The following is a 24,949-nucleotide window of genomic DNA, read 5'->3' as shown; positions in this document are numbered from 1 at the left end:
TTCTGCCCAGTCCATTTTTGCTTTCTGGTTGGTATGTCAACCTGAACCTCTGCAGATGTTACTGACAACACTAATTGACAAGTCTGTTTTCTCTACTCTATTTTCTTGGTTATTGGTTCTTTTGACTTTAGGGTTCCTCACAGCGCTAGCTTTTATAATGTATCCAGGATTCTTGGTTGTCTGTTTATAATTCTGAGAATTTCTGTTTGTTCACCTCCTGGCAGATAGCATTCGCAGTCGAAGGAATTTCCCTTCAATTGCAGACCAAGGATGGAGTATGCTCTGCTGTGTTGTCTTGGGCTGGGGTAGGAATTTCCAGCCCCTCTCAAAGTTACTAGGCCTCTGGAAATCTCTCTAGGTTTCTTCTTCTCCTCCTCCTCCTTCTCCTTCGTTTGTTTGTTTTGTTTTTTGAGACAGATACAACTCCTTAAAACAGCCGGTTCTCCAACACACACAGGCTTAGGCTGAGAACCCACATACCCCCTCCTCCTCACCATTCCTGTAGGAACTGTAGCAAGTCACTGGGACACATAGGGCACAAAGGAACAAGGCATTCAAATGCAGATCGTGGTCCATTCAGCAAACATTTTTGAGCAATATACCGTGTGTGTGTGTGTGTGTGTGTGTGTGTGTGTGTGTGTGTGTGTGTACTCTCACATTTATATGCATATTTATGTATGTCTAACTTACTATCGCATTCTTGTGTAATGTATATTTTGAAGCACATTAAAACTACTCACTGAAAAGGAAAAAATGTAATAAAATTCTTAGTCTTTTTCTCTTACCCCATTATCTCACATGCTCCCCTGGCTGCTGCCCACCATTCCTGACTTTAGAAAGCACAGCTCTGCACTGTGTCACACAAAAGAAGGAATATTTTTAAAAAAGGAAGCTGCAGCCTAGGAATCTCTGCTTCCATCTGCTCATCCAAACTCATCTGAAAAGAAACATAATTGGACCCCGATGCATTCAATGTCAGCCACATTCTTGAAGTAACTATGGCTTTTATGCTATTTCTACACACCAGTGGTCTGACATTTGTCTTTCGTTCTTATTTCAAAAAGAGAATTAACTCTAACCTGAGAATCAAGGTTGAGCCTGTCTGTGCCCTGTCTGATAAAAGTACAGAAATGGACAGATGGACACCTGAGTGTGTCACAATGGTGGTTTCTTACCTAAGCTGGACAATGATATTCTCATTGTTTTCTGAATGGAGCAGAGACTGGAAAAAAGCAAATAGCTCAATAGTTCACATTATCTGGGCAGTTTTAATTGGTCACTTCCATGACAACAGTGTTCTTAGGTAATACTTCTCCTCAAGCCCCTCTGCTGCATCTTATTCTCTTGGGTTCATTTCTGCTTTGTCTTTTTTTTTTTTTTTTTTTTTTTTTCCTTTTCTGTTTTTCTGTCTGAAGTAGAAGGAAAACATAGGTGCATTCACCCCCTGGGTAGATGACAAAGCCAGCCGGGGAAGTTCAATCATACTGCTAGTAAATGGTCCTGTGCACCAAAGGCTGTGGCGTAGTGGAAATTCTCACTACAGTGGTATTATACAGATGTCAGAAAGAACTCTAGGTCTGATATCCATACAGAGAAAGTACAAACTCAACTTCATCTTACACTGAGAGGTTAGCAAGGCTTTATATAATTAGTTCATTGGAGTCAGGAGAGGCTGCTCTTATATTGAAGCCCCTAACAGTGACCTCGAGTATTGCTGCCCCTGAAGTGGCTACCACAGGCCAGCAAACTGACCAGACAAGTCAAGTAAGTACTATTCAGTCTGTGAGAATGTCCTAGGAGCTATCTCAGGGGACTGAATAGATGCTTACTCTCACCCGGGTCGACAAGATGTCCAATGTGATGCTTACTCTCACCCAGGTCGACAAGATGTCCAATGTCTCTTGAAGCCACCCCTTATTTCTCCTCCTGTTGTTCCTCCTCTTGTCCTCACTCAAACATCTTGCTAGACTTTTCTAGAAGCCCTCACCAAGCTTCTTCCCCACCCCTCTCCCATCGAGCACATCCGCCAGAGTCATTTGAAGCAGGTCTGACCATGGCAGCCTTGAACTGGAAGGCCTCTGCTAGTGTCCCACTGCCATGAGATCATGTCCAAAAATTTAACATGGCATTTGAGTTTCCTCATCTTACTCCAAACCCACTTTCCAACTTCTCCTCAGTCCTTCCTTTATCCTATCTTTCAGCCTCTCCAGTCTAATCACCGTTCTCCAAAAATAGCCAGGGCTTTCATGCCTCTCTGATTGCTCATGTCCTGTGCTCTGCCTGGAATGTCCTCCACCTTCACGTCCTCCGCGGTGGAATCATCCTCATCCCTCAGAAAGCAGCACATATGATGCCTCTCCGCTGGAGCCTTCACACCTCCCCTTTCCAGGCAGGATGCCATTCTTGAGCCTCTCTGGGTCCTGGGGCCCCAGAATAGTCTACAATTTTCATTAGGGGGGAGCTTTTAACTCATTAGCTCTTGAGCTTGTTAGGGGCTAGGAGAGTCTTGGTAGTCTGTGAGTTCTTGGTTTTGATCCCTAGCGTGTGTTCAGAAGTTTTTGTTTGGATTGTTTGTCTTTGACGGTCCTGTTAATAAGATGTGATATTAGGAAAGGCTCAGGATAGCTTACAGAGTGGACGTTTCTTGACACAGAAGGAAGTAAAAAGCAAGAGCTCCCAACAAACAGGAGTTTCGTGTAGTGCCAGAGCATTACCACCATCAATAAAAAATGCTGCCCATATCCTTGGTGTTGCCATCATGTTAGCCCTCTCCCATTCTAACAGCTGTGCAGTTAATCTCAGGTTGTTCCCTTTGAACTTCCCTCAGGACCTGAGGTGCTGGGCCTCTCTTCATCTGCTGAGATCTCATGTCTCTGGTGAAGAGCCTGTTCGGGCCTGTCGTTTGCTCTCCCTTATCTGGGCTGCCCATTTTCTTCCTGCTGAGCTTTGGGAGGGCATTTTGGATTTATCACAGGTATGCTTTAAAATTATTTTCTCTTAGACTTTGGTCATCTTCTCATTCTCTTGAGTGTCTTTTAAAGAGCACTACAAACAAAGCTATCCACTCTCAGCTTTTGTATCACGCTAGCAGAAATCTCACAAGGAAATGTCTTCATAGCCTATAGAAATAGGTCTTCTTTTCTTTTGTTTTGTTGGTTTTGCTTTGGAGACATGTTCTCATGTAACCCAGGCTATCCTGGAACTTGCTATATTACTGAGGATGACCTTGAGTGGCCAATATAAAAATCCTGGGATAACAAGCATGCTGCCATTCCTGGTTTTATGCAAGGGATCAAACCCAAGACTTCATGCATGCTAGTTTAAGTACTCTTCCAACTGAACCATGTCTCTAGCTCTTGTTTTGCTTTATTTTAGAGACAGAGTGTTTCTCTGTAGCTCAGGCTTGCTTCAAACAGGGAGGTCATGACTCGATTGTAATCCTCCTACTTTGGCCTCCTGGATGCTGGATGCTGGGATTACTGATGTGAACCACCACTCCTGGTAAAAAATGGCTGTGTTTTATTTGTATTTCCTTGACTTAAGGATTAGAAGACATAAAATAAGTCCCTTTTGATCAAATTTAATCATGATTTATAATGTCTCAGAAGTTTGATGAGGATCAGATATTTTGAGGATGTCAGACTTCAAACCTGTTTCTGAAATGTTTTGCTGTATATGATGTCACAGACCAAAGGATTTCAGATGATGATCCATAAACCAACAAGGAAAAATGAATTTCTTAGTGAGACTCTATAGTGTCTATCAGTTGCAGTGTTAATTCCAAGACAGTGAGAAGCTATGTGAGTGAGGAATACTGTTCTGAGATTAGCTGAGACATGAGGACATCCTGATTCCTGGAAGATGAGAGGACGTTGCCTCTCATTTGAGAGTCCTTGAGAGGAAGTGGTCCTGGAGATCATAGGATCAGCAGTACTGGGAAGAGGCTGAGCGTGGTGTGGATTCTTTTATAGCTGCTGAGATACAGTGATAGGAGTCGGGTGATAGCTTTCGTTGATTTGCTTGGCAATGCTTTGGGTCTATGAATTTCTTTGGATTGTGTGTTGTCTCCAAATCCTAGACTTTCCAAGCAGTTCAAGAGCTCCCAGAGGCTATGGATCCAGAGCAAGCTAACCACAAAGGACAATGGCGATGTTGACCGTCTGCGAGGAAAGATTGCATTATGCATTCTTTGCTTGATTGCGAAATCAGAAACTTCGGGGACCATTCCAATAACAAAACCTACCTTTGTAGAATCTAAGCTAATTGGAAATTAAGTATCATATTCTATTATTGTGATTGAGAAGAAATATTAAAAATGAAGGTCATACTCTGGGGAATTATAATCTTAGATACTTGTCATGTGAGAAAAAGCCCAAAGAACCAGACATATACTTAGAGAAGACCTTGAGATGATGGGGATATGAGGCTTACAGGAAATCTTCAAATATTTGATAAACCATCATATATAAGGAAGGAATCACCTTCCAGACTAATGTGGTTTGATCAAGCCAGACCACCTGAAACAGAGTACCAGGTGATCCTACATTCAAAACAGCTGGACAAAGCAGCCTTATAGACTACAGCCAGGATTTCTGCATCTTCTTCGAATCCCCCATGACAGTGCCCCTTACCAGCAGGAAGTAGTTTGGAAAGAACAACACCCAAATTCCCAAATATTGTCTATAAATGTTTGTTTTCATTTAAATGGACTTTGTTATATAAAATAAATTAAATAAATAAAAATAAATAAAAAAAACAAATAATGAAAGCAAAATATTTTCACAACCTTATTGTGATTTGTTTTTTTTGTTGGAGACAGTTGTGAATAAATGTACTATGACTACAGGGTCTTATGAAATGTCTTTTTCAAATGCTTTGTGTTTAAAGGTAATGTCCGAGTAGATATTCTGAGTATTTGGGTAAACCAGTGCTGAGCTTCACAAGAAACAGCCAAGATACTTTCCAGTGGCTTTATTAGTACTGTGTGAGTGATCCAGCTGTGGGCATCCCCACCAGCACTGTGTGAGTGGAGAGTGATCCAGCTGTGGGCATCCCCACCAGCACTGTGTGAGTGGACAGTGATCCAGCTGTGGTCATCTCCACCAGCACTGTGTGAGTGGACAGTGATCCAGCTGTGGACATCCCCACCAGCACTGTGTAAGTGGAGAGTGATCCAGCTGTGGGCACACCTACCAGCCCTTGGTAGGGCAGTTTGTTTGGTTCCTAAGAGTTAGTTATTCTAATGACAATGTAATCCTGGTAGCCATGAAGAGGAGCTTAAACTGTGGTAGAGTCCTGTTTAGGAGCCCAGGAACCACACTATCATTTTAGGAAGGTCCTAATGTAGTGTATCTAAAACAAAACAAATGTGTTTTCTTTTCTTTCCCACTAGCTGACAGTGGTCTCAGGTCACCGTGTAGCCTTGAACTTCTGGTCCTCCTGCCTCTACTTCTCAAGTGTTAGGGTTACAGGCAGGTACCACCAGGTTGTTTTCAAAGCAGGACTGAGACTCGAACCCAGAACGTTGTGCATACCAGGTAAGCATACTACTTAGGTACATCTCCAGCCCTAAAAACATTTTCATTCAGGATAAAATTTGAGATCTTCACACAGAGAATATTGTATGAAACACAGGACAAAAGACAACGTTTTGTGCAACAAACCAAATTGTCTACGTGTAAAGTTGAATGCATACATTAAGCACACACATATGCCTCTGCTTGGGATGAGGTTACATCCTGCTGGATCATCCTATCCGAAGATGAAAAGAAACAATGTGCTTAATCTCCCAACAGCATCATAGATCAGCTGTGCAATGCTCTATGGGAAAAACATCTGGTTTCCCTCGCAATCCCATGAGCCTGAGAGGTGCAGCGAGACTCTTGCAATGCCTATCACTAGCCCAGGACGTGATCAAAATTCAAGTCCAAAGCCACGTTTCTGATGAATGCATATCACTTTATTATGATGATACTGCCCCATAGTTGTAAAGCGACACATAAACCAGGGGCTGTCTGCTGTACTAAGCATGTTGCAGAGGGCTTGGCTGGAAGGTGATGATAGTATTTCCTATCTGCTTGTCTACTAGTTAACCATGGTGATGAGACCTCATTCAGTGCCTGGTCCTGTCAACGATTCATTGTAGCTTACCAAAGTAGAACATGGAGTTGTAAAACTGCCTCTATAAGTGGATTAAGGATTGATGCATTTTTAACCTAAGGTGTTTCCTTTGAGAACTACATGTCCATACGTGGTGAAGCACGAGCATCTACAGTCAGCACACACTGTCATGCGGTTAACATGTAAGCTTTGCTGTAAGTTCTAAGTCTCTCTCTCCTTCATCTTGGGAATGCCAATCATTGGAAAAAATTGTCTTCATGGCTGGCTGTAAGTGGGTGTTTTCTGTTGTTGGTATTGTTTGTTTTCTTGCAGAAAATGCATTGCTCTGGTGTCCTCTATCTCATGTCTCATATTTCAACTGTCCTGTTCACGTCTCTGAATTGGCTTTTGTACCCGAGTGAGCTGCTTACATTTTCTGGTAAGACAGACATTCTGCAGGTCTTGGCTGTGGTTTCTCTCTGTGATCTGGTGACTTTTGGTTTCCCAGCCACGGGAACGACTGGCTGCTCTGAGCACGAGAAATTTACTGGGGAAATAACAAAAGCTCAGGGAGTCAGCAGATGGCTGCGGCTCAGATTTGCACACAAGTGGGTGCCTACTCAGAGGCTGAGAAATGAGAGCTAAGCTGCAGAAAGGAGTCAGAATGGCCGGGTGACTGGCAGAATGGGGTACAGCATCCTACTCCAGGAGTTCAGGTAAGGCTGGATGTCTGATCCGCTCTTGGTAGGCAGGATGTGGCTTCCAGTTATGGCCCACTGAGCTCCATTCCTACTGGAATAAAATGCCTAAGAAGAAATGAGCTGAGGACATAGTTCAGTGGGTAGACTGCTGGTTTAGCAGCCACGAGGCAATGGTTTCATCCCCAGCAGTACATAAACCAGGAGTGCAGACACAGGTCTGTAATCGCAACACTCGGGAGCTGGAAATAGGAGGATCGAAGTTCAAGGTCATCTTCCTCTACATAGTGAATGTGAAGCTGGCATAGGCTACATTAAACCCTGTCTCAAAGAAGGGGAATAGGTCGGGAGATAGATTGGAGGGCAGTCTGGGAAGAGAAATAGTTGTCCAGTTAAGTGTTCACTGCTGTAGTGCCTAGCATCTTCAAAGTGGTTCCCAGCTGAGGAAATGAAGTTTGTTCTAGAAAACTCTGTGAGTTACATTCTCTTCTGTAAATGCCATCAAACGATGGACCATAATATGAGAGGCAAGAAGAGAATATTTATGAACACTGCTGGGCTATGTAGCTGCATGTACCTACTGCTGTTCAACAGAATAATCACAAATTTAGCATCTTAAAACAGCACCCACGTGCTGTCTACTTCAGTGTACCAGGCGCAGGCACCTGACATGGCCCAGGATCCTCTGCTTGGCGTTCAAGGTGATACCCGGGGCTGTGATCCATTTGAGGCCCCCAACATGGAATAAGCTCGCCAGCTTTCTATTGCTATGGCAAAATATCTCAGAAAAAAAAAAAAAATCGGAAGCCATTGTGTCCAGCAGCTTCAGGGGCTCCATACATGGCTGTTTGACTGTTTTGTGGGCTGTCTAATGCAAAGCTGCCCACTGCAATAGCAGCCCTGAAGCAAGGATTGTCAAGGGGCCAGGGCCAGACGTGCCTTTGAAGGACGGCCTTCCTCCCCTGTGAACTACCTTCTCTAACTAGGCCCCACTTCCTGAGGTCCCTCGCATTTCAAATTTTGAACTGGTCCATCATTCACGCTCTAGCCTGCTTGTGAGAGGTCCCTGCCTCTGAACCCTGCTGCAGCGGGGGCCAAACCTTCATTGGACACAAGAGCCTTTGGGGACCCTTCATACTCTGACCCCCGGTCAGGTTGTTGGCAGAATTCAGTTCTTTGTGGTTCACAGGTAGAACTAGAGTTGTTTCTTTCTGGCGTGATAGCTGCCGACTGACTACCTTTAGCTCCAAGAGGCTGCCAGTACTTCCTTGCAATGTTGGACTCTTGTAGTTTAAGTCCTCAGAATCAGCAAGCGGAAGAGATTCTAGATGTGAACGAGTCTGATATAATCTTATAAACATGCACAAGATTACACATAGCCCGTTCTGTTACAGTGTCTGATCAATTGGAAGCAAGGCTCAGGGCCTACTCATACTCAAGGAAAAGGGTATAAATACCAGGAGGTGGTGACCGAGGGGGTAGCTCTATAATTCTAGAACATAACTGAGATCTTCAGTTCCCAGAGCTGAATTGACAACATCTGACATACCTTTTTTTCCTTTCCGGGCATGATTTTCACAGGGCGGTTCTTCACATGGAGGACTGATACCAAGTACAGAACAGAGCATTGCTTTCTACCCTGTGCACATGGGCTGCCAAAGGCAATTTAAGGAGCCCCACCTCCTAAGAGCTTGTGCCTGTCTGGGTTGTTACCTGTGCTGCACATGCAGCTAAGTCTAGTGGCTTCTGGTCAATTATTCCCTCTCTATCTGTCAGCAGGAAGTCTAGTGCATGGAAATGCTTTATGGATTTATATCTTTCTCAGGTATGCTCTCAAGTGCTGTAAAGCAGGGGCCGTTGGTTTGTTTGTTTGTTTTGTTTTGGTTGGTTTTTGCAGGACCATGTGTAAGCTCTGCAGATAGAAAAACAAAGGTGGAGTTTTTCGGAGGGAATTCTTTACACTGGTTCTCTAGTGCTAAGGAAGAAGGCTCTCTAGGTCAACTGGAAAACCTGACATCTTGCCTGTGCTAAGCCACACAAACAGAATGCATTCTTATAGAGGGTGATCGTATGAATGCTCAGAAGAGTTCAGAACCTCCCACAGCTGGCCGGTCTCACCCATTGTTGGATGGGAAGGTTGAGTCCTAGCAGTGGCTGCAGACTTGATGTCGTACATTCTGTCTGTGGCCTTGTGGTCCCGGCTCCTAGCATGCAATGCAAGTGTTCTGTGGTTCCTGACATCAGCACATATGAAGGAGATATGATGTTCTTGAAAGACCCCAGCCACAGGAGGCTCTTAAACTTCTCAACATGCAGCTTGTCCCCTAGTGGCTCAAGAAGACGCACACTGAACATACCACATCTTATAGTTTCTCCTGGAGCTCACTGGGGATGTAGTGTGTGATAGTTCCCGGACTAGTTCCTTCCCCAGAGCTGGACCATTGAGAAGGTGTAAGATAACGGCTGCTGCTCCTCTCTGCAGAGCAGGCCTGGGATGGGTGCTGGACAGAGCCAGGGTTGCCCAGCTCCTCCTGCCTTCCATCTGTTTTCTCAACCTCTCGTTATCATGTAGTTCACTGTTCTAGCAATGCTTAGGACCAAGGTAGGCAAAGAGCTGGCAGATGAGGAAACTTCCTATGAGCCCAAGTATCCAAGAAAGCCCTTCCCAAGAAACTGCCCCTGAGATTAGGTAAATTGTCATTCCCAACCGACAGCGACACCCTAAGCGGCCCAATGAAAATGTTAACTGCATTTGAGAAGAGTTTTAATTTCAACAACTTATGATTAAAAATACATTTTATAAATAATTTTTTTTCCATAGACTTGATTGAGGAGGGTTGTAAACTCTACAAAAAGACAGACTGCAACGGCAAAGTAGTAAAGAAATTACAAAAAAAAAAAAAAAAAGAGCTATCGCCTCCCTATGTAAAAATACATTATACATCACACAGCATTTCCTTTGTGCAAAAAAAGTTGGAGCAGGTGCTGTGTTAGGTAAGTCAAACATTTACTGAAAGGGAAGTAAACTTTAATAAAGTTACTTTGCATAATAATACGGTACAGGTGAAAAAAAAAACGAATCTCCCCCCTAGAAGTTAATGTACCTTAGTTCAACATTTTAATTTATAGTACTGAAGGCTGAATTTAGCCTTGTACAAACGTGTGTGTGTGTGTGTGTGTGTGTGTTGTGTGTGTGTGCACGACAAAATATCTGCTGTGATATTGAGTAAAACCCCAAAGTATTTACAGTATTTTCAAAGGTGGTGTTCTCTCAATCTGTATGTATGCATCATCTCATTAAATAGCTCTTTAGGAAATTAAATTAAACCACCATCTTCGGCTAATCAGTGGACATCCTCAGTCGAAACTTCCAGTTTACGCTGTGGAACAAAGAGGGTTCCAAAGGAGGTTTTGTGAGCACCATCGAAATCCATGTAGGGTGAGCTGCCAGGCTTGGTTGGTCCACCCGGGGTACGGAAGAAACTTTCAGCCACCAACTGGGAGCCTTTGGGTGTCACGGGGACAGGCTGATTGGAGGGAGGGAGCAAAGGAGAGAAGGTTAGGCCAACGGTGACCCATGCTCCTCATGACCGACATGCTGGGGACTAATTATATCCTGGGACCGGCAAGGTGAACCTCAAGTTCCTTTGAACTCTCGATTATGGTTGCTAAGGAGACAAAACCTCATGACAGCCCAGTAATATGGATCCCTCAGGAGTTCTTCTTGAGCCTGGAAGGAAGGGTTGCCCTCAGCCATTCACTCCCCTCTCCCAAGAAGGAAACAGGAGCCTCCTATGATAGTTGATCGGCTAATTAAATTAAATGTCAATGCCAGCTCTTGGGAGGCAGGCAGGAGGGTCAAAATGTCAAGGTCATCTTCAAGATTTAGGCCCGTTATAAATTCAAATATTCTTACCTGCTGTGGTCCTGTCCCAGCAACTGATTGTCCATTTAGCTGGCTCTGGCCCAGGACTGGTGAGTCATGGCTGGTGGCCCTCCCTTGCCTCGAGCTTAAGTTATCTGGTGTGCCACCAGCTGCTTCAACACGTGGGGACACTGAGACCGCGCCGGCTCCATGCCCGGGGCTGGCGGACATCTGCACACTGGGGGAGATGAGTCCCAAGTGCTGTAGGGTAAAGTTTACAATGGCCGAGCTTGGGTTCTGGGCAGGGACCGGGTGGCTTGAGCTGAGAGCCGGGCTGTTCCCAACGGGTACGGCGGCGGCGGCCACAGATGTTGGGGAGACCATAAGTTTCAAAGGTGTCACGTGAAAAGAGGGGAAATTCACCGCCGCGAGTTCAGATGGCGCCACGGGGATAACGCCTGGAAGAAAGGGGGCGGGGCTAAGCCTTGGAAGCTGACAAGTGAGCCGTGGGCCAGATCACAGGCCAGATCACGTCCTGAGTGGCGCCTGCTGTGTACTCACCTGCAATTGGGGAGCCGTAGATCCTGTGGTTTGGGGAGAGTGTACCTGAGTTTTCTGTGCTAGACAGCATGGATTCTGCCCCCAGGGATGAGCACTGGGTGAGAGGGATTAGGTACCCTGATGGGAACAGAGTCTACAAAATAAGGGGGGGGGGGGGGGGAGAAACCACATTTATTTTACACACACACTGAAAGAAGAGCCAGATCAGGTACCACCTCTGGGTTATTTTTCTACAGCTGTTTCGGCCATAGGCAGTCCAGCCACCCAGCTGGCCCAGGCCGGCTTTCAACTCTGAGCCTTCCTGCTAGTGCTGAGAGGACCTGAGTGTGTACCATCCTTTTCAACTCAGAACACACTTCTTGAGGCTCAGCCAGCAGGTCGTCTTCACACTGATACCCCAACTCCTGCAATCAGATTTCCTGACAGGACAGAGAGCCACCGACCGGAACAAAGCCTAACATGATAAACACCGCACATGAGCCTGCTGGGCCGTTACTGGATTGCTCTTTAGTTCCGAAGGCTGTTACTCCCCCAAGAGTATTCTGAGGGACCCTGACTCCTGGGGATGTGAACAGGCACTATTTGAGTCACAGCCAAATAGGCTTTGGAAAAATTTACACAAAATGAAAGTTAAATGATGGATCCTGTTAGTAGCCCGACGGGGACACTGCATGTCATGGAGCCTTTCCAGTCCATTTGGCAACCACGATTTTAGTGGGCCATTAAGGAGGACTAATACGCAAAGAAAAAGTTTCAAGCACTGCTGATTTATTAGTAAAGGGAGTGGTTGAACTTCGGCCCTAGACCATGCCCAACCTTCTTCTTTTGCTCTTTCTTTTGCAAAGGTTTCACTGGAATGTGTCCCGCCCTTGTATAGGGGACCTTTTGTACCTCGACAGGGACAGAGTTGAGTGGGTGCAACAGAGAACTTACGGCCCAGGGAACCACACACGTTTGCTAGCTGGCCTAAGGAACTGCACAAACACCGTTTCCTTGTACTTTTTGTTCTGACCAGACCCAGCAGTCTGCTCACATGCAGAGGCAGATTGCACCAGAGCCCAAACTCACAGGAAGAAAAGAACATCAATCGCCAAAAGAAGAGACCCAGACGCCAAGGGCACAAGCGTCTGCTGCGGTGGGGCTGACGTAGCTCCCACCCTATTGGGTCACAAAGAGTATGTGGGTGGCTGGGGTGCTCCCCGAAGTCTGCTTTCCCCTCCGCATGTTGGGGCTGGGGGGGGGGAGGTCTAAAAGCAGCTCTTAGAAGCACAGTCTCCTTTCATCCTCCTTCAGATGTTTCTTCTCTCCGTTGTCAAAACAACAGCCCACACTTTGATCCCTAGCTCTTGATGGGTCCTTTCCTGGGGAACCAGAGAACTCAGGACCCACAGGGCCAAAAGATCTAAATGGTTTCTCAGGTGCCTGGTACTGTTCAAAGCTGTTGGGAGTCGGTGCCCGGAAAGCTGCGTGGATAGAGAACTCTTAACTGCTGGGTTTGGATGTTTTGCACAGGCCTGCTAATGTGGATAGCCATCCTCTCTGGCAGAACAGGATACAGTGATTACTGGCTTGACTCATTCAAGTCTTTAGTAAAGCCTGTATAACCCCTGAAACAATTAAACCTCAATGTCAACAAACTACATTTACTACAATTCTTTTAGCCTACAATTCCACTTTTTGAAGTTAGCAAAGTGAATGGATTTGACGTCTCTCCTTGAATGTAACCTCTCCTAGCCCCCTGCCTTCTGATCATTTATCCTGTTTCCTCTGCCCTTGTGACCAGTAACTATTTGAACAACGCCTTCCCTCCACCCCCACATGACTGGGTTCTCAGAACACACTAACTGAATGAATTTAGCACATGAATCATTATCTTTATACTGTTCAGTCCAAGCCAAAAAAGAGTCAAAATGAACTCAACAGAGATGAGGACTAGGGGACACGGGAACCCTAAAACCTCTAATCTGGGGTAACCAAGGAATGCCAGCAAACCATTGCAAATTAACATGCACTGGCCCAGAGACATGGCCTGAGTCATGATGGGCCTTGCGATTTCCTCCCAGCATGCACATTAAGTGCAGAAGAATACCAAACGGGACAATGAATGGTACGAATGGTTCCATGAGGCCATCCTCAGGAAACCCTGATTCCACAGATTCAAGCTGCCTTAAAAAGCGCAGCCCCAGGCAGCGGCGGTATCTGCAGATACGGTGTGGCAAAGGGGTCACAAAGCCCTTTCTGTACATCCTCATGTAAACTCACAAAAACTGTAATATGGCCATGGGACGAACACACAGAAGCCATTGCCGTCAAAGGTGGGTGTTGGGTTAGATTGGATGTTGGTCAAATTTTTTTTCTAACCTGGTAGGTGGAGGATGGGGGTGGGCTGGCGTGGGGTGGGTACGGAGGAATAAATTAACGGCAGATAAAGATACGGAGGGACAGAGTAACTTAACAGCAGGGGCAATGGAGAGATTAACTTCTGCTTCTGCCTTTAGTTGTATCTGTTGATGATACTACGTTTCATGCACCACTGTCCCACAAATGAAGGAGACTTTCGTGGCTAAGACCCTGAGTCCATGATACCTGATGTGTGTGTGTGGGGGGGGGGGGCAGGTGTCCAATAAACATTCATTCTTTCCTGATCTGATCTTACCTGAGGGGGAGGGGGAGGGGGCGCTAGAGAAGCCAACATCTTTACAAGCCAACGTGTGCACTGTACTTCCACGCTGACAAGATCAACTTGACTTTTCCAGTTACACAAAAGACTGTGGTAGGTCTGAGACAGAGTGGGGGGGGGGTGAGGTGGGGGTCGGCAAATTCTCTTCTAGGCAACAGATGCCAGGTACATGACATCAAGCGATGACTCAGAGTATCCTTCCAGTGACAACTGCTTATAAACTATTTGTGACTCTCATGACAGGTGTTTGTGCTCCAGTATGGGACGGGCACCTGTGACCAAGTCAGCCCCTCCTCTGTAGGTTTAAAAATGTCCCTGTTCTCATCCCTGTGTGAGGACGGACTGACTGACTGGGGCCTCATTTGGGTGTGGGACGATAAGGGACCGTTCCTGTCTTCTGAGAGACGGCGGCTCTTTGCTTTGGCAAACGTCACAAGCCACCAATCCTTGTGGGGTCAGCCGTGGGATTGCTAAGCCGCGCACGCGAGAGCGAGCGAGAGAGAGACACACACACACACACACACACACACACACACACACACACACACACACACACACGGTACTCACCGCGGGGGGGGGGGGGTAGGGAGAGAGAGAGAGAGAGAGAGAGAGAGCGCCATGCGGGGCGGTACTCACCGCGGGGACATTCTCAAGCCCTTTGAGGTCCTCCTTAGGCCTCTTTACAGAGTCGCTGTCCTCCGAGGCGCCTGTCCTCTTTGTACCTCGCTCTCCGGTGGTCTCCTTGCTCCCGTTCTTTGCACCTTGCCTTTCTGGCGCTGGCCGCAGGCTTCCAGGTCTGCAGGAGGCCCTGGACTTTGCAGCATCCGTGGCGGTCCTCTCAGAGGGGGCATCTGTAGGGTCTTTGGACCCAGGGGCATTAGAGGAGTGGGTGGGGCAGGCTGTCGGGCTCAGGCCACGGGATGGTGTCAGCATTTGGGCGTGGGCGGGTTGCAGGTAGATGGCATAGGGTTGGCCCGAGGGGGCCTGAGGTAGGATCACAGGCACAGCGGATGACAATGGGCTAGGGATGAGGGGTACCACCCCCAGGGGCTGGATGAGGGAGGGTGCAGGCGGCTCCAGCTCAGTGTTCCCTGCAGGGTCCAGAGGGGCCAGTGGTTTGTAATGCCCAGATCTCGCTAGCTTTACTTTCACTCTCTTCCTGGGTTCACTGGAAGAAAAGAGTTAGGGAAAGTCACAGAAAGAACAGAGCATGGCTCCTAAGCATTCTGTCTGCACGTGTGTAAACACGCAGCAGCATACATGTGGAGGCCGGAGACTGACATGAGATGTCTTCTTCCTCGGTGATTTTCACCTTTTCAGGGAGCCTGGAGTTCATCAATTTAGCCGGGCGGGCCGGCTGATGCGCTCTAGGGGTCATTCAGTGGCCAAAACAGGGATTGAAGATGGGTACCACTATCAATTTAGCTGAGGCGGCCATTGAGCCCCCAGGAGGAGCCTCCAGCAGTCACACCTTTACTTGGGATTAAAAATGGGTGCTGCCGTACCTGGCCTTTTATGTGGGTATTCGGGACCTAAACTCAGGTCCCTCACGTTTGAGCAGTAGGCACCTGTCACCAAACCATCTCCCAACCCCCGCGGTCGACCACTTTTGGTACTGGGTTAAAGACACACTTTGTTGAAAATAGCGGCACTTTTGTTTTGTGTTTTAAATACCGAGGACGGATATTTTTAAAGCCTATCTCTCCAGTTTCCTTGCACGAAGCAGTCAGCTCTAATGACAGCAATCCGTCCTGTTTCTATCTGCAATGCTGGCCAGCCTACCTTGACTGCTCTTCCAATTGCATCTTGCAAATAGCAGCGAGCTGAGCCATCTTGTTTGGGAAGGGTGGCGAACTCTGAGAACTCTCAGCTGGCAAAAATAGAAAGCAGAGGGAAGATGGTCAGAGCCATAGCCTCTGAGTATTCGAATGGAAGAAAGCATGAGCCAAAAGAACAGAGAGCATCCATCCATCAGGCCTGCCTCACCAGGAAAACGTACCTTTGCTGCTCTTAATGGGGCTGCTGGGAGCAGAACTGATCTTCCTCCGGTCACTTTCTATGCTTTTTACCAATTTGATAAGGGATGGGTGTCGAGTGAAGTTGGGTTTCCCCCGTGTAGAAAACAGGGTTTTGGCACAGTTCCCTCTCGCAGACGGCTCCACCTCTGAGAAGGGGGTAGCAAGAGGCACGGCTGGGCTGGAGCCTGAAACGGAAAAGGTCAGCAGCGTGTTAAAGCCCAGGGGACGCAGCTCCCTTCCACACCGCAGCTCTGTGAAGGGTAACAGCACAGCCAGGGCACCACATCTGGAAGCGCATTCAGCGCACAGCTGGGCCCTCCACATCGGGGCAGGACTCGTCCCAGAATCCCCCTTACAGGCAGTAGCTGACATCACGGCACATACATGCGCAGAAGCAAAACACATCTATGCTAAATCATCTCCTGGGTTCCCTGAAATACCTAATATAACGCTCATGGTTTACAAAGGCTGTCACATGATGTTATTTAGGGGACAGTGACCAGAAAACATCTGTACATGTCTGATACACAACAACAACAACAACAAAAAAGAAAAAAAAAAAAAAACCATTGGACCCCCTCAATATGAAACCCATGGGTGCGGAGAGTGGGCTGTGTATCATAACCAGAGAAATGCCAGTGTGCGTTCACTATGGGGTTCCCTCTTTTGGGGACGTATAAAATCCTGTCTATTTTCTCATCAGGACAGTGTTAGGGCTAGTGGAAGGTGGTGACCCCTGGAAATGCTCCACTGGGGTAGTTTCTCTCGAGAAATGCAACCCATGATAGATTTGAGGACGGTGTCACAGAAGACGCTGGCTAAGGATATACTCATAAATATTGTGGGCCTGGGTTATGCAGCTGTCGCTATGACTCCAGAGCCTCCACTGCAAATTCCTGCACCAAAAGACCTCTCCCTGAGAGTTGCCAAAGTCAGAGCAGCCAAGTTCCTTCATGAGAGAACCATGGTCTTCCCATGGGCGGGGCTAAGTAGGAAGGAGGGGAGTGTATCCCTCTCCATTAAAAAGAGAAATAACAAACGAAAGGGGAAAAAAAAAAAATCGAACCAACCACCAAACAAACAAACAGACAGAAAACCCTGCATACACACCATCAGTATTTGGGCTGATGTCTGGGCCCGTCCATTTAAAAGCTGGCTTCCGGCCTCTTTCTTCTGTAACATGAACTTTTTTGATGAGATCCAGGCTACTCAGAACATTAGCAATATCATACAACCTCCTGATTTTTGCTGGAGGGGGGAAAAAAGGAATGATTGGCGTTAAATAAAATAATGAAAGATCACAAGGATTCTGCCTAAGAAAGTCAGGCGTGTTCAAGAGCTATCTGCCAGCATCCGGCAGGGCCTCCCTCCCAACCCCTTTCAAGTTATTCTAACACCACCACTCGAATTAAAACAAAAAACTGAGTTTTAAATATTTCATGAGTTACTGCAGTTCCTGAATTTTGAAAGGACGGTGGTATAGGTTATAGTTGGAAGTGACGCTATGCTGTTTATAAAAAGCCACATTCCTAGGTGTCTTCTAGTGACTCAGAATAGGAAGAAACAGAAACAGGGCGGCATTGGGGAACGCATGGCTTTTCTACCTATCCATGACCGTTTATAACGAGATTCACATAGTATCACAAACTTACTAGGTTCTGTATCACCACAAACATATGCCATCCTTCCAAAATATGTGAAGAACAGATCTATTCACTCCACACACCTCGCTTATCTTGAAAAGCTTTGCAGTAACAGGGCTGCCTTTATGTCAGTGTTCACGGTATAGAGTTACAAACCAATTCTCCTGCCTCACAGCCCCCAAGGATTCCACAAATGACACATTCCCACAACTCCTGGAATAGCTTCCAAGGCTGTGACTGACCAATGGCAGGGTCGAGCCGAAAAAGCACCGGTGACTCGGAAAAGCACCGACCCATCGGCGGTATCAGGACGTGTTGTCACAAACTGCACTTTTCCCGGGCACTGGCAGAATTGCTGCCTTGCTCTTTCCTTAACGCTGTCTTGTAGATATGCACTATCAACCCAGGGATGCCTGGGCTTAACTCATACACACCAGGACAGCTTCACAGAATAAGGCATCTCAGGGCAGCTGTGCCCTACACACAGCTGGTTCCCCGAGTAGCCCACATCTGGTTTATCCTCCAGGGGAGGTAAGCCTGTGGAAGGCCACTCTTGTCTGCTCGGCTTCCCCCCCCCCCAACACCTTGTCCTGTGAAGGTTCCCTACCGTGTCTGGCATAACCATGGGAACAGAGCTGGTTAGGAACCAGCTGAATTCACAGCAGCCATCTGGCTGAAACTGTTTCAAAGTAGCAAGGCATCTGCCTCGCAGGGCCATCGGGGGACAATTTAGCGGGGATTATTTATGCCAGGACTCTCGGTATTAGTGGAGAGATGAGACCCGGGAGCTGGACCTACTTTACAAACGATTGCTCATTTAAGTCCCGGGAGTGTCTACTGTGTAAAATGGGGAGAGACTTACAGTACCCGATGATGCCATAGTGTGGGGCCAGTTAGGAAGGCTAAGTGGCAGCTTCACCACTGTGGGGAGGGTGAACATAGACTCGGACCCAGAGGTCTGCTCGGTGCCTGATCAAGCAAGCGGTGGGTGGGTGAAACTTTGTTGCTCATGAGCGGGTCCCAGGCCTCCCGGGCAGTTGTGACACTTACTTTTAAACTTGCTTTTATCCACATCTTCCACATGGTCCTCCCCAATTAAAATCTTGGCAGCAATTTCTAGGCTTACTATCTGAGGCGTCGACACCAAGAACAGCGTCACAAACTTCTGGCTCATCACTCGTAAGGACTTGTCTTTGCGGCTGTTTACAGAGGCTTCAGAGAACGACGGGATTAGAGAATTAACAGTCAACAAGGGGAAGCAACGAGCCTTAAAAATAGCCCCACCGGACCAAGACAGCTGTGGCGTTCCCAGCGTTAAATCCGCAGAGGTGGCCGGGCACCGTGGTGCATGCCCAAAACCTCAGCAGCAGGGAAGTGGGGACCAGAGAAGCATTAGGAATGCAAGGCCAGACTTGCTACGGAGACCTCGCCTCAATAAGCCTAACCCCACCCGAGCCCAAAACAAGTCAGAGTGGCTGCAGAGGCGCAGTCTCCTGACGTCATCTCTCACCTGCCCGGAATTCCACTCCAGGGAGTTCGACAAAACACATGTCTGAGTGCCCATTCTGGCCAGGGGCTGACTTGATCACGTGGTCCTCTATGCCACAGCTCTTAATGAAGTCAAACTCTTGTTCGCATTCTTTCCTTTTGATCATCATGATCTGCTCGGCATACTTGTTCTCTTCCCCGACGCTCTTCAGGGTCCCGAGAGTTTTGGTGAGATTGTGTCGGCCATGCCAAGTGTACCTGTTTTTGGCCAGGCGGCTCACCATGTGCAAGCTCTCCAGCACGTTCACAATGTCATAAATCCGTCGGCGTTCAACGTCTGCAAAGAATGCATGATGGCGTGTCACCAGGGTCGGGCTCCCCTGTGTGTCCGCAGTGGAGCAGCGCTTTTCCCCCGTTTGCCCGCAGGTGCGTCTGAACAACACGGTCAGGCAACACACACAGCCAGCTCGCACGGCGCCCTCGCGGGGAGAAAGGAGCTTGTTTAAATGACAGGAGGGTAGAGTGCCTCGTTCAGGACGATTACATCCTACTGTGTGGTGTGGTGTGGCCACTGTCACCAGCACTTTACTGGTGAGGGCACAGAAGTTTAGACTTGCCTCAGTGATTGCGAGGGAGTGATCGTGAGGGAGTGGCCAGGCCAAGCCTCTGACCGTCTGCCTGCCACCATTCTGAACCTACGCCTTTATTCCCCTCTTGGTGCCCACACCTGCCTGCCATAATCCTACGGCAGGCATGAAGTGCTAGGATTTGAGGCCAGAGACAGCTCAGTGGTTAAGAGTGCTTGCTGTTCTACCAGAGAAGCAGAGTTCAGTTCCCAGCGCCCACATTGGGTCGCTCACAGCCGCCTGCAACCCCAGCTGCAAGGGATTCAGCGTTCTTTTCTGGTTTCCAAGAACAAGTGTGCAAGCGTGCGCTCACACACACACACCACACAGACACATACACACACAGACATACGATACAGGTGCGTGTGCACGCGCACACACACCACACACATATACACACTCTCACACACACACTCACACACACAGAGTTCTGCGGCTCTCATAATACCACGGGGTTTTCAGTGTTCTGCAGTCTCTCTGTTTCACAAATTTGCCTTCACTGTTGGCTTCAACTTCAACACTGGACAGGGTCTCTCCTTTCTGGGTAGAGCACCCCCTAGTGGCCGGTTGCTGTTCCTGGCGACGGTCAGGTGAGAACCAGCATAAAGGGCTCTACTCTGGGCCGTTCCCTTCTCCCAGGAGCCCTTCTCCCTGGTGTCCTCACAGGCTTCTGCCTCTCTTCTCTCAAGCCCTGGATGTCAGCTTCCCAGCAAGGCCTGACCTGAAACCTCAGTTTATGGTAAGAAAGCACAGCTCCTATACACCCGGTCCATTCACGAAGTTCTAGATCTCCCGGCTTCTTTCCTGCAGCATGTATTGCCTGACACACGCTCAGTTCCTACCATGTCCTTTGCTCTGTAACCATTGATCCACTAAAGACAGGTTCCGCTAGAAAGGGAATTTTGTCCTTTTTGTTCATGGACCTGTACAGGCTCCTATTGCTGAGTCAGTGTGCGCGCACACGCGCGCACACACACACACACACACACACCAGACAAGGTATGTGAAGAGCAGATGGATCCAGACGGCATAGTCTTAGATTATGAATTAACGTTCCTGCTTAGAAAGGTAATCCTTTCCTTATGAGGTGATAGTTAACACATGAAAACACTATCCTGAACGCATTCCTTCAAGTTTTAGATTACGATGCTTTCAGGATGAGGAGATGGCCCCATTGGGAAAGTGATAGCCTGAGTTTGACCCCCCCCCCCACCCCACCCCAGTGCCCAATCGAAAACCAACCCCGCTGAAGTGCTGAGCCTCAGGTCCCAGTGAGACCCATTCTCAGAAATCAAGGTGGATTGCTCCTAAGACACCCGACATTCACCTCTGACCCTATGCACACAAGAGCACACATGTACACCCACACTCACACATGTGCACACACAAAGATATTTTAATGACTTCAGAGATGCCCTAAATTTGCCAGACTCCTTTTTAGCTCCAGAATCAGGTCTACAGGGCAGCAAAGAGGGAGACCACCCACAATTGCCAAAGACAAAATGACCCCAAACCACTGTCCTCAGTCTCAAATGCCTGAGAGGCAGAGTCACAGAGCCATCCCTCGGTGCCACTATGGACATACTGGCTCCTCAAGGACAGGGCCAAGGTGAAGGTCAGAGTCACTGAAACAAGTCATAAAACACTGCTTCCTCCCTGTGCAGCTTCGGAGACATGGACCCGGAACTACGCTCCATCACCATTTGTTTGCTTCTAAGACTGATTTATTCTTAAATTAACCACTAAGACTTCTAATTTCCACATGTCCTTATTTGAATCTGTGATAATGTGACTATGAGAGATCAGTTTCAAGAGTTAAGTCCAGGGAGCTGCTGTAATTATTAGCCATCCTGGCAATACTTACTGAGCTCTTCGGCCACCTCGTCCAGGCAGATGTCGTTATTCACAGCAGGGTTGGGGTACTTAGGGTACCGTGCTAGGAATTTGTGGCACAGCAACCCCAAGCTTTTCTCTTTTCGACTCGGCTGGGATTTCTCAAATTCGTCTCCAGATAAGTGTTCCTACAGAGGAAAAGGTAATTAATGTGTCATTCCCAAACAAAGTTTGATGGATTTAAATGGGGACATCTGGGCTAGATGACTAAGGCCTCTTACTCCATCCCCCCACACACAGTTTGGACCGCTGCAAGGTTGGGGATGGAATAAGGATGGCCTTAAAGAAAAGCCTGGGATGAAGATCACCCACTAGGTCCAGAGTTCCCAGTGTTGTAGAAACTCTTTCCATGTCGACCCAGCAGGTCAACAGCAGCCTTCCACTGGGTCCTGATGGCTTGACACCCTCCCATATTTACCCCCCTCCCCCAACAAGCCCCCAGCTCACACCCAACTCCCTGTAAACCTACGTGCAAACAGTCTCTAGCTTCAGGTAATCCTGACAGCCCCCTTTTCTGATCTCGACTTCGGATCTCTGGGCTCACCGCACTGATAAGCATTTTCAGGTTGGCTGTGGGTGTCCATGGCTCTCCTTGGCAAACTTCCTTGGGCTTGGTTGGTGTGGTTAAAGGGCCCAAGTCAGGCTGGATCTCAGCCAATACTATGTTGGCCTTCGAGGACTCTTGCAGGGGGCTTTTCATTAGTCCCCTTTTATATGGCTCAGAAAAGAGGTTTTCCTAGTTTGGAAGGAAGCAACAGCTGAGTTCATTGTAAAAGAGAACCCATCAGAGAGCTTTCTGACTTTAAAATTGACACAAATAGGTTAAATTAAGTATATTCCAGGGATCATTTGACAGCAATTTCCTTTTTCATTTGAGACGAGGTCTTAGGCCCAACCAGTCTGGAACTTACTACATACCAATAAACTGACCTTGAATTTACAATCCTCAGCCTCTAGAGTGCTGTGATTAAGGCACGCACCACTATCCCTTGCATTACTGTCCATTTTAATAGTTAAGCTTCCCACTTTTAATTTGGCAGAGACCCTCTCTCTAAATGTCTTCACCTTGTGATCTGAGAATTTAAATAAATAACTTTAACTACAGGCTTTGGTTTTACATTTTATTTTGAATTAGGAGAGTTGTAAAGATAGCGTAGAGCTTGCGCCCTTTCCTTACTAGACCTGACCTCTCTAAGTGACCTAAATTCCAAGAAGCAGTCTCTACTCATGCCAAGTAAAGGCCTTCAGGCCTCAAAACCATTCTCCACCCGGTGGAGAGGCTGTATGCAGTGGGTGCTCACAAACACACCGCTGATCAGGGACAGAACCGAGCAGCGAAGCAGAGGGTGCTCTCATGCTGCACTTATCAGGGAAGGGCCTCATGCCTACCAGCAAGACTTTTGACCAGAAAAAAAAAAAAAAAAAAAAATCTGCTTTCAACATTGACTCTTGAGGCACAGATATACAAAATTAGCTTCTTAAGGCCTCAGAGCTAGTTCCTGCTTAGGAGACACTGTGGTTAAGTTAATAGCGGTTTATAGAGCTAGTCAAGACTGGGCCTTTCACTTTGGGGACTGCACCATTCTTAGAAAAGAATGTACTTGGAAGGCAACAACTCAGGGAACACAGATACCCACTGCCCCCTTGGTAACTTCAAGAACTTCAGGAATCCCATATTGCATGACCATGAAACTAAGGGCTTATCAAGCACTTTCCAGTGTGTATTTCTGCTGAGTTTGCTGTTGCTACTCAGAAGAGGTCGTACAGGGCTAACACCTGCATTTTCTCCGTTCAGTATGGTGCCCTCAGGAGGTGCTGACCCCAAGGATCGGGGCTTCAGGGAAAACTACTAGGAACAGGATTTAACTAACATCTAAAATCTTCAGGGAAATTTATATACAGATTCACACCAATCCACACAACCCCACTGTCAGAATCTTCAGTAATTTTACAAAATACTTGTCATAAACAGCATTCTGAGGCCCAGCAATTCAAAAGGTTGACAATTTAGAACATGATCTTACTAAGAAAGCCATTATTAAAGTATGTCCTCTTGACATTCCAGTGGTTCAAGTAAAGGTTGTGATACAACATATAAACGTTATTTTTTTAAAGTATTAAAAAAATACTTCCCGCTGTGTATGTGAAACCTATACTAAACTATTGAAGCAGAAAGATTACTTTAACCCTGGACAGCCCTATTCCTTCAAAAATTAAAATTTCCTTCTGGATTTCTGTAACAGTCAACCAAAAAGGGAACACCACCCATGGCACTATCAAAGGAAAAGGATGATACAGTGTAGACTGAACTTTAAAAATACCTTTTGGTTCTCCATTTTGTCAATTTCTCATACATTTAGTGTGCCTTTAAAAACGAAAAATCTGAAGTTCCTCCCCAAATTCCAGTGGTTCAGGTAGTCCAGTCGATCCTATTAAAGTTTTTTAATATCCTTAAAGGAAAAAAGAGAGAGAGACTTAAGATCTGCTAAAAAAAAAAAAAAAAAAAAAAAAATGCATTCACGGACACAAGAGACCCCGGAAACAAAGAAACGAAAAATGACAAACCAGGTTTATATTTGCCCGCTCGAGGAAAGACTGCGCCTCCAGGCAGACCGCGCCAACAGACAGCAGTAAATTCCTCCATCAAACCCATCTCCTGTCACGAGACTTCAAGCAAACACAGAATCTGCACTGACAGCCCTCACGTTCAAAGATAGCTGTAGCAAGCACCCACCTGTACACTAATCCGGGCCGCGGATGGAGCGTACGAACCCGGGTACCGACTGAGCACACCCGGAGCCTGCATCGGGGCAGATGCTGAAGTTTTTCCGCCTGACACACACGTGCCCGGGCTCAGAAGGAAAGACTTGGGAGATGGCCCGAGAACAAGTCTCCAGCTCAGCCTTTGCGCTCCGGAGGCACGATGGGGCATTTACGGAGCGCTTTGGGATTTGGAGCCTCCACCCCTCTCTCTTTCAGGGTTCTTTCAATGAGCGCGGCACCGCAGGTGAGCGGGGGGGTCTCCCTGGGTGCCCGGATCACCGCGATGCAGAGGGGCACGGAAGGCTGCGCTCCCAGCCAGGTAGTCCCCAGAAGTCGCCCGCTTCCCGCCCTGGCGCAAGCACTGGCTCCTCCTCCCCAAAAGTACACCGCCCCCGGGGGCCGCCAGACAGCATCTCACGGTTTCCAGGGCGACGGCTCCCGGCCAATCAGAGAGCCCACTGCCGGCCTGCGATTGGCTAGAGGCCCCCGGGGCGGGGCCGGACCTTCCGCCTTCGATTTAAAAATTTGGCGCGGAAAGCAGGACCGTGGCTGGCACCGCCCCCGAGTGCGCGGGGCCCGAGCGCGGACGAGCCCCTCCCCCGCCCTCTGCGCGGG

The 24,949-nt window shown here is 47.6% G+C and overlaps 1 protein-coding gene across 1 annotated transcript; it reads right to left on the bottom strand.

Annotated features, from left to right (window-relative positions):
* Window positions 1-9,546: 9,546 nt before the first annotated feature.
* On the bottom strand, window positions 9,547-24,471 carry E2f8 (E2F transcription factor 8). Its single transcript, XM_051174276.1, has 13 exons — window positions 24,306-24,471; window positions 23,893-24,021; window positions 22,041-22,307; window positions 21,543-21,699; window positions 19,075-19,389; window positions 18,615-18,776; window positions 17,032-17,169; window positions 15,903-16,106; window positions 15,686-15,773; window positions 14,540-15,071; window positions 11,224-11,356; window positions 10,714-11,120; window positions 9,547-10,324 (listed from the first exon to the last, which is right to left on the bottom strand). The coding sequence occupies exons 2-13, from the start codon at window positions 23,905-23,907 to the stop codon at window positions 10,142-10,144; spliced, it is 2,601 nt and encodes an 866-aa protein (XP_051030233.1). The 5' UTR covers window positions 23,908-24,021; window positions 24,306-24,471; the 3' UTR covers window positions 9,547-10,141.
* Window positions 24,472-24,949: the final 478 nt, after the last annotated feature.

This window comes from Phodopus roborovskii, unplaced genomic scaffold (genome assembly GCF_943737965.1).
Source record: "Phodopus roborovskii unplaced genomic scaffold, PHOROB, whole genome shotgun sequence".
Taxonomy (NCBI): domain Eukaryota; kingdom Metazoa; phylum Chordata; class Mammalia; order Rodentia; family Cricetidae; genus Phodopus; species Phodopus roborovskii.
The sequence above is the reverse complement of the archived record's forward strand: the minus strand, read 5'-3'. Positions and strand labels throughout refer to the sequence as shown.